This window comes from Globicephala melas, chromosome 20, assembly GCF_963455315.2.
Source record: "Globicephala melas chromosome 20, mGloMel1.2, whole genome shotgun sequence".
Taxonomy (NCBI): domain Eukaryota; kingdom Metazoa; phylum Chordata; class Mammalia; order Artiodactyla; family Delphinidae; genus Globicephala; species Globicephala melas.
The window spans coordinates 44,798,408-44,810,814 of NC_083333.1; the positions used below are offsets into that span (position 1 = coordinate 44,798,408).

Below are 12,407 nucleotides of genomic sequence, written 5' to 3' on the forward strand. Positions count from 1 at the left end.
ACATGCACGCACACACACACGCAATGGTTGGAAGCCATATTAAGCAGGTCAGTGATCTGGGAACATACAACTTCTGGGCCAACCAAGAGGAATGTAGGGAATAGGAGCGGAGCGTTTGTATGGTAGTAAAAGCCGTTAAACTAAGTTATTCCAACGGCTCAGAAGAAATCAGCTCCAGGAGGTGGCAGAAAGGGAAGCCCACGTGAAGTGGTGGGAAAAGGAACTCTAGAGCTGCAGAACGGGATGCTGGTGCCAAACTCAGGTTGGAGAACTAACACATAGCTCCACGGGGTTCTCCTCCATGCCCCTCCCCCTTCCCGTGCAGACATCCAGCGCCCACCGGCTCCTCGCTCCAGCTCAAACCCTACACAGGGCGCCCCCATCACGCGCAACTCACTCCTTCCTCACACCTCGCTGCCACCCCTGCATCTTCCACTCACCCCCACACGACACCTCTGCCCACTTTTCGGTTACGCCCCCAAAGCCAGCCTCCATCTGCCAGGTTCCTTCCCTCACCTCTCGGCCCCGACTCCTTGCACACTCTGTCCCGGCGGTGCACTCCGCGTTCACGACTCCTTGCTTTTGCTCCTTCCGTCCTCGCAGACTTTGCACGACCCCCTTGCTCTTCCTTCGCCCCATCCACTTCCCCCTCACACTTCTCCCCATACCCCTCCCCCCAGTCACGCGCCCCCCCTCCCCCAACGGCTCCCCTCACCCCCCCGCACCCACTCCAGGCCCGACTCACCTGCGCGGCCACCCCCGTCCCGGCGCTGGTGCGGCTGCTGCAGCTGGAAGGGGACGGTGGCCCTGAGCGGCTGCAGCCCAGCTCGGGGGGAGCCGGCGGGGGCTGGGGGAGAGCAGCCCCGCCGGAGCCCCCCTGCCCCTCCGCGCCCCGGCCCCCAGGCACCTCCGCCTCTGCCGCCCACTGCGGCCCCCGCCATCGCCCGCCCGCCTGACTGCCGGCCTGCCTCGGCCCCACAGTGAGCCCCACACAGCCCCCCAACCCCCGCTGCTGCTGCTTATCTGCCCTAGGAGGTGGAGACCGGCCCCCCTCAGCCCAGAGCCCTCATTGGCCTACGGATCCCCAGACCCCTCCTCCCAACCAATCCTCGGCTTGATCTTCCCACACCAGAGGACGATTGGTCGATATGCCTAGCGATCCAACCTAAGACCCCACCTCCACCCCACCCCTGCCTGCTGTCCCACGTCCGAGGGTCCGCTGATTGGTCCGTCCGGAAGAGGGCTGGTTTTCCGGCGCCGCCAATGAGAAGACGCAGAAAAGGGGAGCGTTACACCCAGTCCCAGGTAGTATGCAAATACGATATCACGTGACGTCAGGCTAAGCGGGACCGGGTGTAAAATGGAATCAAGCCGTAGTGAAATCATTATGGGGGGCAGGGAGGAGTGTCAAACTTTCAGCAGTTGAGTCCCGGCAAGTATGGAGAAACCAATAACTTCAAAAAGCCTTACTTTTGGTTTAACCTAAAAACATTAGTTTTGAATCCTCATAGGATCTCAACGCTGCTTGCAAGCTCCAAAGTAAGTTTCTACAAATTAATGCCAAGTTTTCATAACATTTGCATGCGATTTGCATTATATCCGTGAACTTAATGGCTACTGTGCCTCAAATGACACCACATTTGTCTTTCTTCACATTTCCAAGTCCTTACTTGGTGTTGGTCCAACCTAAAAAAAAGCAGCTGCTAGCCTGTAAATTAAATTGAGACTGAAAAGGAGCAGAGTCGTCCCTTCCAACTCTAGCTCAGCAGAGTGGAAGGAACAAAGTGACTGAGAAAGTTGACCAAATTTGCACAGTGACTCCATAAGCAAGTCCTGGTCTTCCCAGTTCAATGCTCTCTGACCTACAAGTCAAAATGAGACTGGACGGTCCCCAAAAAGAATGCACGCAGTTGTGAAAATCGTATACTATAATACACATGATGAGATTTGGGGAAGAAAAGAGGGTTTAAGTTACTATTTAAAATTATTACTCTTCAAAAGAAAAAATTGTTACTCGTGGTATTCATTAACCATTTTGTTCTCTTATATGGAAAAAGTGAAAGGCAATCAACCCTGGATTGTCTGTGATAAGGGACCATCCAAATAATTAGATAATTCCCTCCAGGTTTATATTTAGCCATGATATCTATTTTTGATCTTGCTACAGATTTATCTTTCTATTTCTGTTTTTGCCCGGCTTAACGTTAAAATGAAGGTATTCCCTGAAGCCATACTAACTAATCAGAGAAAAGGAGGTAATCTGGGAGCGTGCTGCAAGGCAAGGAGAGGTCACTCTTGGGATTAAATATTGAAAGCAGAAAATACCCAAAGTGGAAATTCATGAACTGGATGAATATTAAAATCAGCCTATGTACAGAGAACAAATTGAGGCAATGCAACGTCCTAAAGAAAGGTTTTCTTTGCAAAGAGTATATCCTTGCAGATTTGAAAAATTTACTTTGAGGTCTGACATTTGAAATCTTTTTCACTGACAGGGAGATGCTGTACTCCTTTTCCATGAAGAGGACAACTTTACCAAAGGCAGGTAGGAATGAACAAAAGTTGATGAACTGATGAAAATTCAGTCTTTATAAACTTAACTCAGTTTTTAAAAAATATCTTGCAATTTATAACATTCCTCAATTCCAATTAGTTCAAAGTCTTCATATACTTTTTTTTTTTTTAAATCCCCATGACAATCTGGAAAAAGAAAACCATAGATTCTTATTATGGTGCCAGTAGAGAAACTAAGGCCCCAAAAGGTAAATCTTTTTGATTCCTAGCACAGATCTCTATCAGATCTTATTGCACCACCCTGCCTCACATCTTCATTAATAAAATCAGTAATAGTAGCTGATAACATTCAGTGAGTTCCTTTCTCCATGCCAGGTATATATTAAGCATCCTGCATACATTATCTCATTTGATTCTCATCATGATACCTGTGAGATGGGTAGTATCTCCTCTTCATTGAGTCTTCAGACTGAAGCAAGATTACTTATTGCCCAAGGTTACTCAGGCAGCCTGACTCCAGAGATGAAATACTAATCTCTATTCTTTTAAAACTTTCTTATGAACATAGAAGGATTACTATGTACATTTTACATAAAGAGTCTCCAAAGATGCAATTTGGCTGAGATGTTAAAATTAACTCTTGTCTAGTACTTCACAGCTTTCACGTACATCATCTCATTTAATTTTCACAATAGGCATGTAATAGGTAGAATATTACCAGACAAAGATACTACAAAAAAAGAAAATTACAGACCAATATCACTGATGAATATAAATGCAAAAATCCTCAACAAAATACTAGCAAACAGAATCCAACAACACATTAAAAGGATCATACACCTTGATCAAGTGGGATTTATCCCAGGGATTCAAGGATTCTTCAATATACACAAATCAATCAATGTGATAACCCATATTAACAAATTGAAGAAGAAAAACCATATGATCATCTCAACAGATGCAAAAAAAGCTTTTGACAAAATTCAACACCCATTTATGATAAAAACTCTCCAGAAAGTGGGCATAGAGGGAAACTACCTCAATATCATAAAGGCCATATACAACAAACCCACAGCAAACATCATTCTCAATGGTGAAAAACTGAAAGCATTTCCTCTAAGATCAGGAACAAGACAAGGATGCCCACTCTCACCGTTATTATTCAACATACTTTTGGAAGTCCTAGCCACGGCAGTCAGAGAAGAAAAAGAAATAAAAGGAATACAAATTGGAAAAGAAGAAGTAAAACTGTCACTGTTTGCAGATGACATGATACTATACATAGAGAATCCTAAAGATGCCACTAGAAAACTACTAGAGCTAATCAATGAATTTGGTAAAGTTGCAGGATACAAAATTAATGCACAGAAATCTCTTGCATTCCTATACACTAATGATGAAAAATCTGAAAGAGAAATTAAGGAAACACTCCCATTTACCACTGCAACAAAAAGAATAAAATACCTAGGAATAAACCTACCTAGGGAGACAAAAGACCTGTATGCAGAAAACTATAAGACACTGATGAAAGAAATTAAAGATGATACCAACAGATGGAGAGATATACCATGTTCTTGGATTGGAAGAATCAATATTGTGAAAATGACTATACTACCCAAAGCAATCTACAGATTCAATGCAATCCCTATCAAATTAACAATGGCATTTTTTACAGAACTAGAACAAAAAATCTTAAAATTTGTATGGAGACACAAAAGACCCTGAATAGCCAAAGCTGTCTTGAGGGAAAAAAATGGAGCTGGAGGAATCAGACTCCCTGACTTCAGACTATACTACAAAGCTACAGTAATCAAGACAATATGGTACTGGCACAAAAACAGAAACATAGATCAATGGAACGGAATAGAAAGACCAGAGGTAAACCCACGCACCCATGGTCAACTAATCTATAACAAAGGAGGCAAGGATATACAATGGAGAAAAGACAGTCTCTTCAATAAGTGGTGCTGGGAAAACTGGACAGCTACATGTAAAAGAATGAAATTAGAACACTCCCTAACACCATACACAAAAATAAACTCAAAATGGATTAGAGACCTAAATGTAAGACCAGACACTATAAAACTCTTAGAGGAAAACATAGGAAGAACACTCTATGACATAAGTCACAGCAAGATCTTTTTTGATCCACCTCCTAGAGTAATGGATATAAAAACAAAAATAAACAAATGGGACCTAATGAGACTTCAAAGCTTTTGCACAGCAAAGGAAACTATAAACAAGACGAAAAGACAACCCTCAGAATGCGAGAAAATATTTGCAAACGAATCAACAGACACAGGATTAATCTCCAAAATATATAAACAGCTCATGCAGCTCAATATTAAGAAAATAAACAATCCAATCCAAAAATGGGAAGGAGACCTAAATAGACATTTCTCCAAAGAAGAATACAGATGGCCAAGAAGCACATGAAAAGCTGCTCAACATCACTAATTATTAGAGAAATGCAAATCAAAACTACAATGAGGTATCACCTCACACCAGTTAGAATGGGCTTCATCAGAAAATCTACAAACAACAAATGCTGGAGAGCGTGTGGAGAAAGGGAACCCTCTTGCACTGTTGGTGGGAATATAAACTGATACAGCCACTATGGAGAACAGTATGGAGGTTCCTTAAAAAACTAAAAATAGAATTACCATATGATCTACCAATCCCACTACTGGGCATATACCCAAAGAAAACCACAATTCAAAAAGACATATGCACCCCAATGTTCATTGCAGCACTATTTACAATAGCCAGGTCATGGAAGCAACCTAAATGCCCATCGACAGACGAATGGATAAAGAAGATGTGGTACATATATACAATGGAATATTACTCAGCCATAAAAAGGAATGAAACTGGGTCATTTGTTGAGACATGGATGGATCTAGAGACTGTCATACAAAGTGAAGTAAGTCAGAAAGAGAAAAACAAATATCATATATTGACGCATATATGTGGAACCTAGAAAAATGGTACAGATGAACTGGTTTGCAGGGCAGAAATTGAGACACAGATGTAGAGAACAAACGTATGGACACCAAGGGGGGAAAGCCGCGGGGGTGTGAGGGTGGTGCTGTGATGAATTGGGCAATTGGGATTGACATGTATACACTGATGTGTATAAAATTGATGACTAATAAGAACCTGCTGTATAAAAAAATAAATTAAATAAAATTCAAAAAAAAATAGGTAGAATATTACATGTACAATAGGTAGAAAATGCAGATATTATGTAGAAAATGCAGATATTATTGTCCTTATTTTACAGAAGGCTAAGTCACAGAGGCTAGATGACTTGCCCAAGATTTTCCACTTAGTAAAAGGCAGACCCAGGACTAACATCCTAGGTCTTTTGACTTCAGATTCAAGTGTTTTCCCAACAAACACTCAACTTCTAGACCACCAACCTGCCTGAGAGCCAAAGTGTGAGCCAGCTAGTCTCTTGAAATCTGTTCTTACCTGACAACTTTGTGCATTTTAGGACCCAACATGTAAATTCTCAGGCAGTCTTAGAAGATGATGTGTGATTTTTATTGGTTGGGCCATACAGTGTGTGTTAGAGGTAAAAGCCCTGGAGTGAGGAATCTTGAAATACTTTGGACAAATGGCTTCCTTTCTCTATGGCAGAATCAACTGTGCTTCATCAAACTCACAGAGCTGTTCTGAAGATAAAATGGCGGGACTTCCCTGGTGGCACAGTGATTAAGAATCCGCCTGCAGGGCTTCCCTGGTGGTGCAGTGGTTAAGAATCCGCCTGCCAATGCAGGGGACATGGGTTCGAGCCCTGGTCCAGGAAGATCCCACGTGCCGCAGAGCAACTAAGCCTGTGTGCCACAACTACTGAGCCCCTGAGCCACAACTACGGAAGCCCACACGCCTAGAGCCCGTGCTCCGCAACAAGAGAATCCACTACAATGAGAAGCCCACGGACTGCAACAAAGAGTAGCCCCCACTCACCACAACTAGAGAAAGCCTGCAGGCAGCAACAAAGACCCAACTCAGCCAAAAATAAATAAATAAATAAATAATAAATAAGTAAAAAGAAAAAACAGTCCGCCTGCCAACTCACGGGACATGGGTTCAAGCCCCGGTCCGGGAAGATCGCACATGCCACGGAGCAACTAAGCCCGTGCACCACAACTACTGAGCCTGTGCTCTAGCGCCCACGAGCCACGACTACTGAGCCTGTGTGCTGCAACTATTGACACCAACGCGCCTAGAACCCGTGCTCCACAAGAGAAGCCACCGCAATGAAAAGCCCGCACACTGCAATAAAGAGTAGCCCCTGCTCTCCGCAAATAGAAAAAGCCCACGTGCAGCAACGAAGACCCAATGCAGCCAAATATAAATTAATTTTTTAAAAAAGATAAAATGGCATATTATTGGATAGAGGCATTCTTCCCTTGGAGAGAAGGGTAATGTGGGTAGTCTCAAGGATATGGAGTTTAAATTTTATTCTAAAGCCGAAGTACCAGGAGTAGAGAGCCTGGACAGTGGAAGAAGAGTTGATGGAGGTGGCACAGCTGAAGAATTGGATCTTCTGAATCCAGAGAGTCGTGGTCCTTCTTGATAAGCTGGCAAAAGACACTAAGTTGACCTAGCCGGAGGAATGCAAAGGCAGGCATGTAGAGGAGATCCCTGTCCTCTCCTTACCCAGGTATCATGCCCAATCAGCTGTCTCTTATTCCCTTCTCTATCACTGATAGCTTCTCCTGGCATGGGCATGATGGGAGGATAAAGTCCTCATCTGAAGATTAACCCCTGTCTGTTTCCTCCAATTAAAAAGGCCATGGCTTTGAGAAGGCTGCATGCTGCTAAGGGGAGATGTCTTGCCTTACAAAGCATCTTCTAGCTTGCAAGAAAACCTTTGTCACTGTCCCCCTATCATCTTTATCAACATAATTGTCACTAATTAATTCACTTGTCACAAATTTATTTAAATGACCACAACGTGCCAGACATAGAGCTAGGCACTAAGGAATGACAATAATGTTCAGAGACATACTTCCTATTCTGGAGTTCACAGCCCAGCAGGCCTTGAAGCCTGTAAGCAGAAGTGGTCTAGATGCTGTTCTGATTGAGACATGAGCTGGGTCCTGCTTTCAGGGAGGTCAGAGGCAGGCACTCAAAAACATCAAAAGTGGAGGATTACCTACACCAAGTATATCAATAAATTGTTTTTCATCTATGGGAGAATTACTTGCCTTAGAGGGTTCCAACAGCAAATGCTTAGTCCCTTGATTCCAGCCTGATCTTGGGATGTCCATAGGTGTCACAAATAAATGAAGACTCAAGGAATTGGAGTTATTTTTCCTACAAGTGTGAGTCAGAGATACAGCCCCTCCCCAAACAGTCCCTATAAGGCCTGGGGTCTTCAAAGCTGCAGAAGTCTGAGGGACTACCAAGGATGAAAGGCTGTGGAGAATTCTGGAAGATCAGAGGATCCACAGGGAGGCCTTATCCTGCTGGCTACTGAATTAAGAGAAGGCTGGGGCTGTCATAGCCAAGAGCAGCTTTCCAGTTCCGAAGGCGCTGTCCGGCCCTACTTGCAGGGCACCTTGACCCTCACCCTGTGCATTTATGCCATAATAACCAACAAGAATGGAAATTCTAAATCACCATTTTTACCCTTCAGAATCTGATACTCAGTAGCACTTGTTCAGCAGGGACTAGAGAAGTCTTGACATTCCTTGGTACCTGGGGGACTATCTCTGAACTTCCTGGTAAATGTCTGAGTACTTACGTCTTTGGCCCCTGGGTTCCAAAATGATAAAAATGAAAAATAAAATGACATAGACACACAGTGTCTCTTTCTGACCTACCTCCTTCCCTCAGCCTCTGTCTGAAATGTCAGGCCCAGTTCCTCAGGGAATGAGATCCTGAGGAAATGGGGTCAGAGCTAAAGGAGCAGAGCAGCCTGAGAGGGAATGGGAAGGAGTATTGAGGGAACGAATGAGGTTATGGGAACAGAGTAGGGAGGGGGGCCTAGCCCTCAACCTCTCTCCCACTCTGGTGGCCTCCCTCTCCCTGCATCCCTGCCCCATTACTCCCGAGGTAACCGTGGCCTGGATTTTGACCTTCGGTACTCTGACACACTTTGTCCCTTGTTGCATCCCACTACTTTCTATCCTCTGCTTAGTTATCTCACTTGTTCATTCTCCTTCTTTCAGACTGGGTGATGTTCACTCCTTAACTCTTCTTTTCCTCTCGGTGGGAATCAAATTTTCCTGTTAAGCTGCAGCCTTTTAAAACTGAAACTTCCTCATCTTTAACAATAAAGGATTTGTTGGATGTTTTAAAATAGGTAAAGGGTAAATGTGGGATCAGAGACATCAAAATTTTGGAATACAGGACCTAGTGGCGCTCCATGAAAAATACAAAGTAGATCTTTTTGGAAGAACTGGAAGAGACATTAGAGACTGTATATGATCCAGTCCCTTCATCTTACAAATGGAGAAGTGGGCGCCGAGACAAGGGAATGAATTGCCAGAGGCCACTTGGCAAATCAGAGGCAGGACAGGAGACCAGGGCTCCTGCATCCTGGTCAGTGTTGCCTCAAAACATAAATAAATAACTTCCAAAAGATTTATATGGCATACTATTCAGCAATAAAAAGGAATAAACTACTGATATATGCTACAATGTGGATGGACCTTAAAAAACATTATGCTAAGTAAAAGAAGCCAGATGCAAAAGACTACATATCGTATGATCCCATTTATATGAACTATCCAGAAAAGGCAATTTTATAGACAGAAAGCAGATCAGTGGCTGCCTAGGGCTAGGAGCAGAAGCAGGGATGACCTGCAAATGGGCACAATGGAACCTAGGGCTAGGAGCAGAAGCAGGGATGACCTGCAAACAGGCACAATGGAACTTTTTGGGGTGATGGAAATGATCTAAAACTGGAATGTGGTGATGGTTGCACAACTCTATAAATTTAATAAAAATCATAGAATTACACATGTATAATAAGTGAATTTTATGGTATATAATTTATGCCTCAATCAAGCTGTTTAAAAAAAAAGGATTTAGATATGTTTATGGATGAGAGATTTATGATGTATGTCAGACCCTGCTAATCTTTTAAGGGAACATCTAATGAAAAAGATATACCTACCCCCATGATATCCATAAAAGTTCACTGTGAAAGACATAAGATTTGGTTCTTTGACCTATGAAATACCCAGGTTAGCATTCTTCATTTTTAAAAAGTGTCCTCCTCACTAAAATATGTAAGTTTCCTGAGGAGAACAGGCGTGTCTTTGTCCTCAGGCTAATTACTACACCTAGCACTGTGACCAGCATGCAGATGGTGCTTCACAAAAAATGAATTAAAATAAACTAGTTCTGCTGTGTCATGTGATTATGGGTACCTTGAGGGACCATCTGGCTTCTAGAGCAGTACCTCGGTGGGAAGAGTCTGCATCCCCTACACACTCCCAGGCCCCTCAGAGAGTAAAGTCTCTGGAGAGGAGATGCTGGTTGCATACATTCTCAGGAGACTGTATATAAACCAAAAGGCCTATTCGTTTCACCCCCTTTAGACCTCTCTCCTCTGCTATTGTCCCCATTTACCTTCTCCAGGTCAGCCTCAAAAATACAATGACCCGGGCTTCCCTGGTGGTGCAGTGGTTGAGAGTCCGCCTGCCGATGCAGGGGACACGGGTTCGTGCCCCGGTCCGGGAAGATTCCACATGCCGCGGAGTGGCTGGGCCCGTGAGCCATGGCCGCTGAGCCTGCGCGTTCAGAGCCTGTGTTCCTCAACGGGAGAGGCCACAACAGTGAGAGGCCCGCGTACTTAAAAAAAAAAAAAAAACAATGACCTCTGGAGCAAATAAGCTACAATACCCTAAACATTCTTCATCTAATTCCACACCTAATCCTTTTCCCTTCCCCTCACACCATGCGCCAAATCAGGAATCAAGTACCATGAAATCCAGTCCAAATACATTATAAATATAACAGAAGGGACAAGTGATGTGAAAGTTGGTCTCTAGTTTAATTTCCTTCAGTCCAAGGGCATAGGCTCAGAATTTGTTTTCAGAGCCAAGAATATTATCTAAAGGGCTTTTGTAATAGACAACTGTAAAATATCACCACAGATGCATCCTCAGTTTTATCTTCTGAAACTTGGATATGTTATTCCCCCTCCCTCCCTGCAATTCCACCATCTTCATCACCAGCTTCAACTTCCAATCAGACCTCAGGTCCTTCTAGCATTACTCAGCTGACCCTGTGAGGCACTAATGATGCCCCCAGGACTTAAGTATTCGGTTTTTAGCCCATTATTTTGTGCTACCTTATGGGTAGCTTCATAATTCCTCTTCAGTCATTTTATATATGTTTGTCCTTTCTCCCCAGTTCTGAGCAAAGGGACCCATTTGCTCTGTTATCTCTTGTCAGCTACTAGTGCAAGCCACTGCGTCCGGCGATGTTGAGGCAATGTTGGTTGTTTTTCCAACTAATGTTTCTGATCACTCCTGAAGACTGAGGCTAAAAGTCCTGCAGGAACTTCCCTGGTGGTCCAGTGGTTAAGACTCCACGCGCCCAATGCTCGGGGCCCGGGTTTGATCCCTGGTCAGGGAACTAGATCCCGCATGCCACAACTAAAAGATCCCACGTGCCACAACTAAGACCCAGAGCAGCCAAATATATAAATAATAAATAAAGCAACACTATAAAAAAAAATAAATAAAAGCCCTGCAGACTAAAAGTAGGGAAGGCTCCAGGTTCTGTGAGGTCTAATACTTATATAATTTGGGGGTTCCTCTTTAAGTTAAATAGTAAAATAATTATAGAATTAGGGAGGACTTGGAAGGGTTCTGTGTAAGTGAGGGGATCTGACTCTTAAGTTTCATTAGCTTCATTGTAAATCTGTTTCTGACTGAAAAAAATGAAGCCTGGTTACATCCCATCCAACTCTTCAGCCCTGATTGATCAGGCGCCTATTCCTGGCTTTTCCTGTGGATATCCTGTACCCAGCACATCTATTCCACAAGAAGGTTCTGGCTCAACAAAATGGCCTTGGCAGCCAAGTCTCTCTATTTAGTGAAAAAGTCCCAAAGGGCTGGATTAACACTCCTCCCACTTAGTAAGTTGGAGGCACTTAGAATAATGCTCCTTTCAGAGCAGGTGATTTCTTGCTATGCGTGGTGGAGGGTGAGGACCTTGTATCCAATTCTTCCTGGAAGACCCTGATGGCTCAGAGCCTCGAGGAGTTGTGTTGTTATGCAGCAGAAGGGCCTGGAATGTTCCAGTACATTCCACCAGTGGCCTCTGTGACCCCTGCTTCTATTCAACTTGGGCAAAGGCCTGGTAATCTACAAAGTAGCATGTATTCTGCTGGGGTAGGAAGCAGCTTGGTCTTACTTCTTCCACGCCACTCTGATAGTATCATACAAGTTGGCACCTTCCTTGGAAGTCCCACCCAGAAGCTCCATCCAATTCTCTGACCTACTGGGTGTTTGCCCAGAATGTCAAGTCAGGGTCTAGATCTCAACCCTGTTAATTTTTTGGCCATATACACCCAATTTTGAATTCTTCCCCAAAAATTCTTCCTGGGATCTCTGAATCTGTGGTGGGTCTGCATTCCTCAGAATGCCCAAGAAGCTTGTGCCACCTGTGGAGACACTAACATCAGGGCCCCGGAAAGAAGGTCATATAATTAGGATGCTATAGACCATATGCCCCAACTACACAGCATAAAAGAATACTTCTGCTTTCTAGGAGCTTCCTATAGGCTAAGTAATTTGCATACATAATATCATTTAACCCTCAGTCCTAGTTATTATATCCTATCCAGTTGGTGTAACTATCCCCAATTCACAGGTGAGAAAACTGAGGCTCAGAAAGGTTAGGAAATGTATTGGAGGTTA

At 43.8% G+C, this 12,407-nt stretch overlaps 1 protein-coding gene across 2 annotated transcripts in view; it reads right to left on the bottom strand.

Moving 5' to 3' along the window:
• FAM117A (family with sequence similarity 117 member A) overlaps positions 1 to 959 on the bottom strand; it is a 42,908-nt gene extending 41,949 nt beyond the window's left edge. The window contains exon 1 of one of the 2 annotated variants that reach the window (XM_030839967.3): positions 746 to 959. In XM_030839967.3, coding sequence (XP_030695827.1) covers positions 746 to 941 — 196 coding nt within the window. In that variant the 5' untranslated portion in view covers positions 942 to 959. Of the gene's footprint in view, positions 1 to 516; positions 640 to 745 lie in introns of those variants that run through there. The other variant, XM_060290056.1, reaches the window with a different exon arrangement.
• Between the last annotated feature and the right edge of the window lie 11,448 nt (positions 960 to 12,407).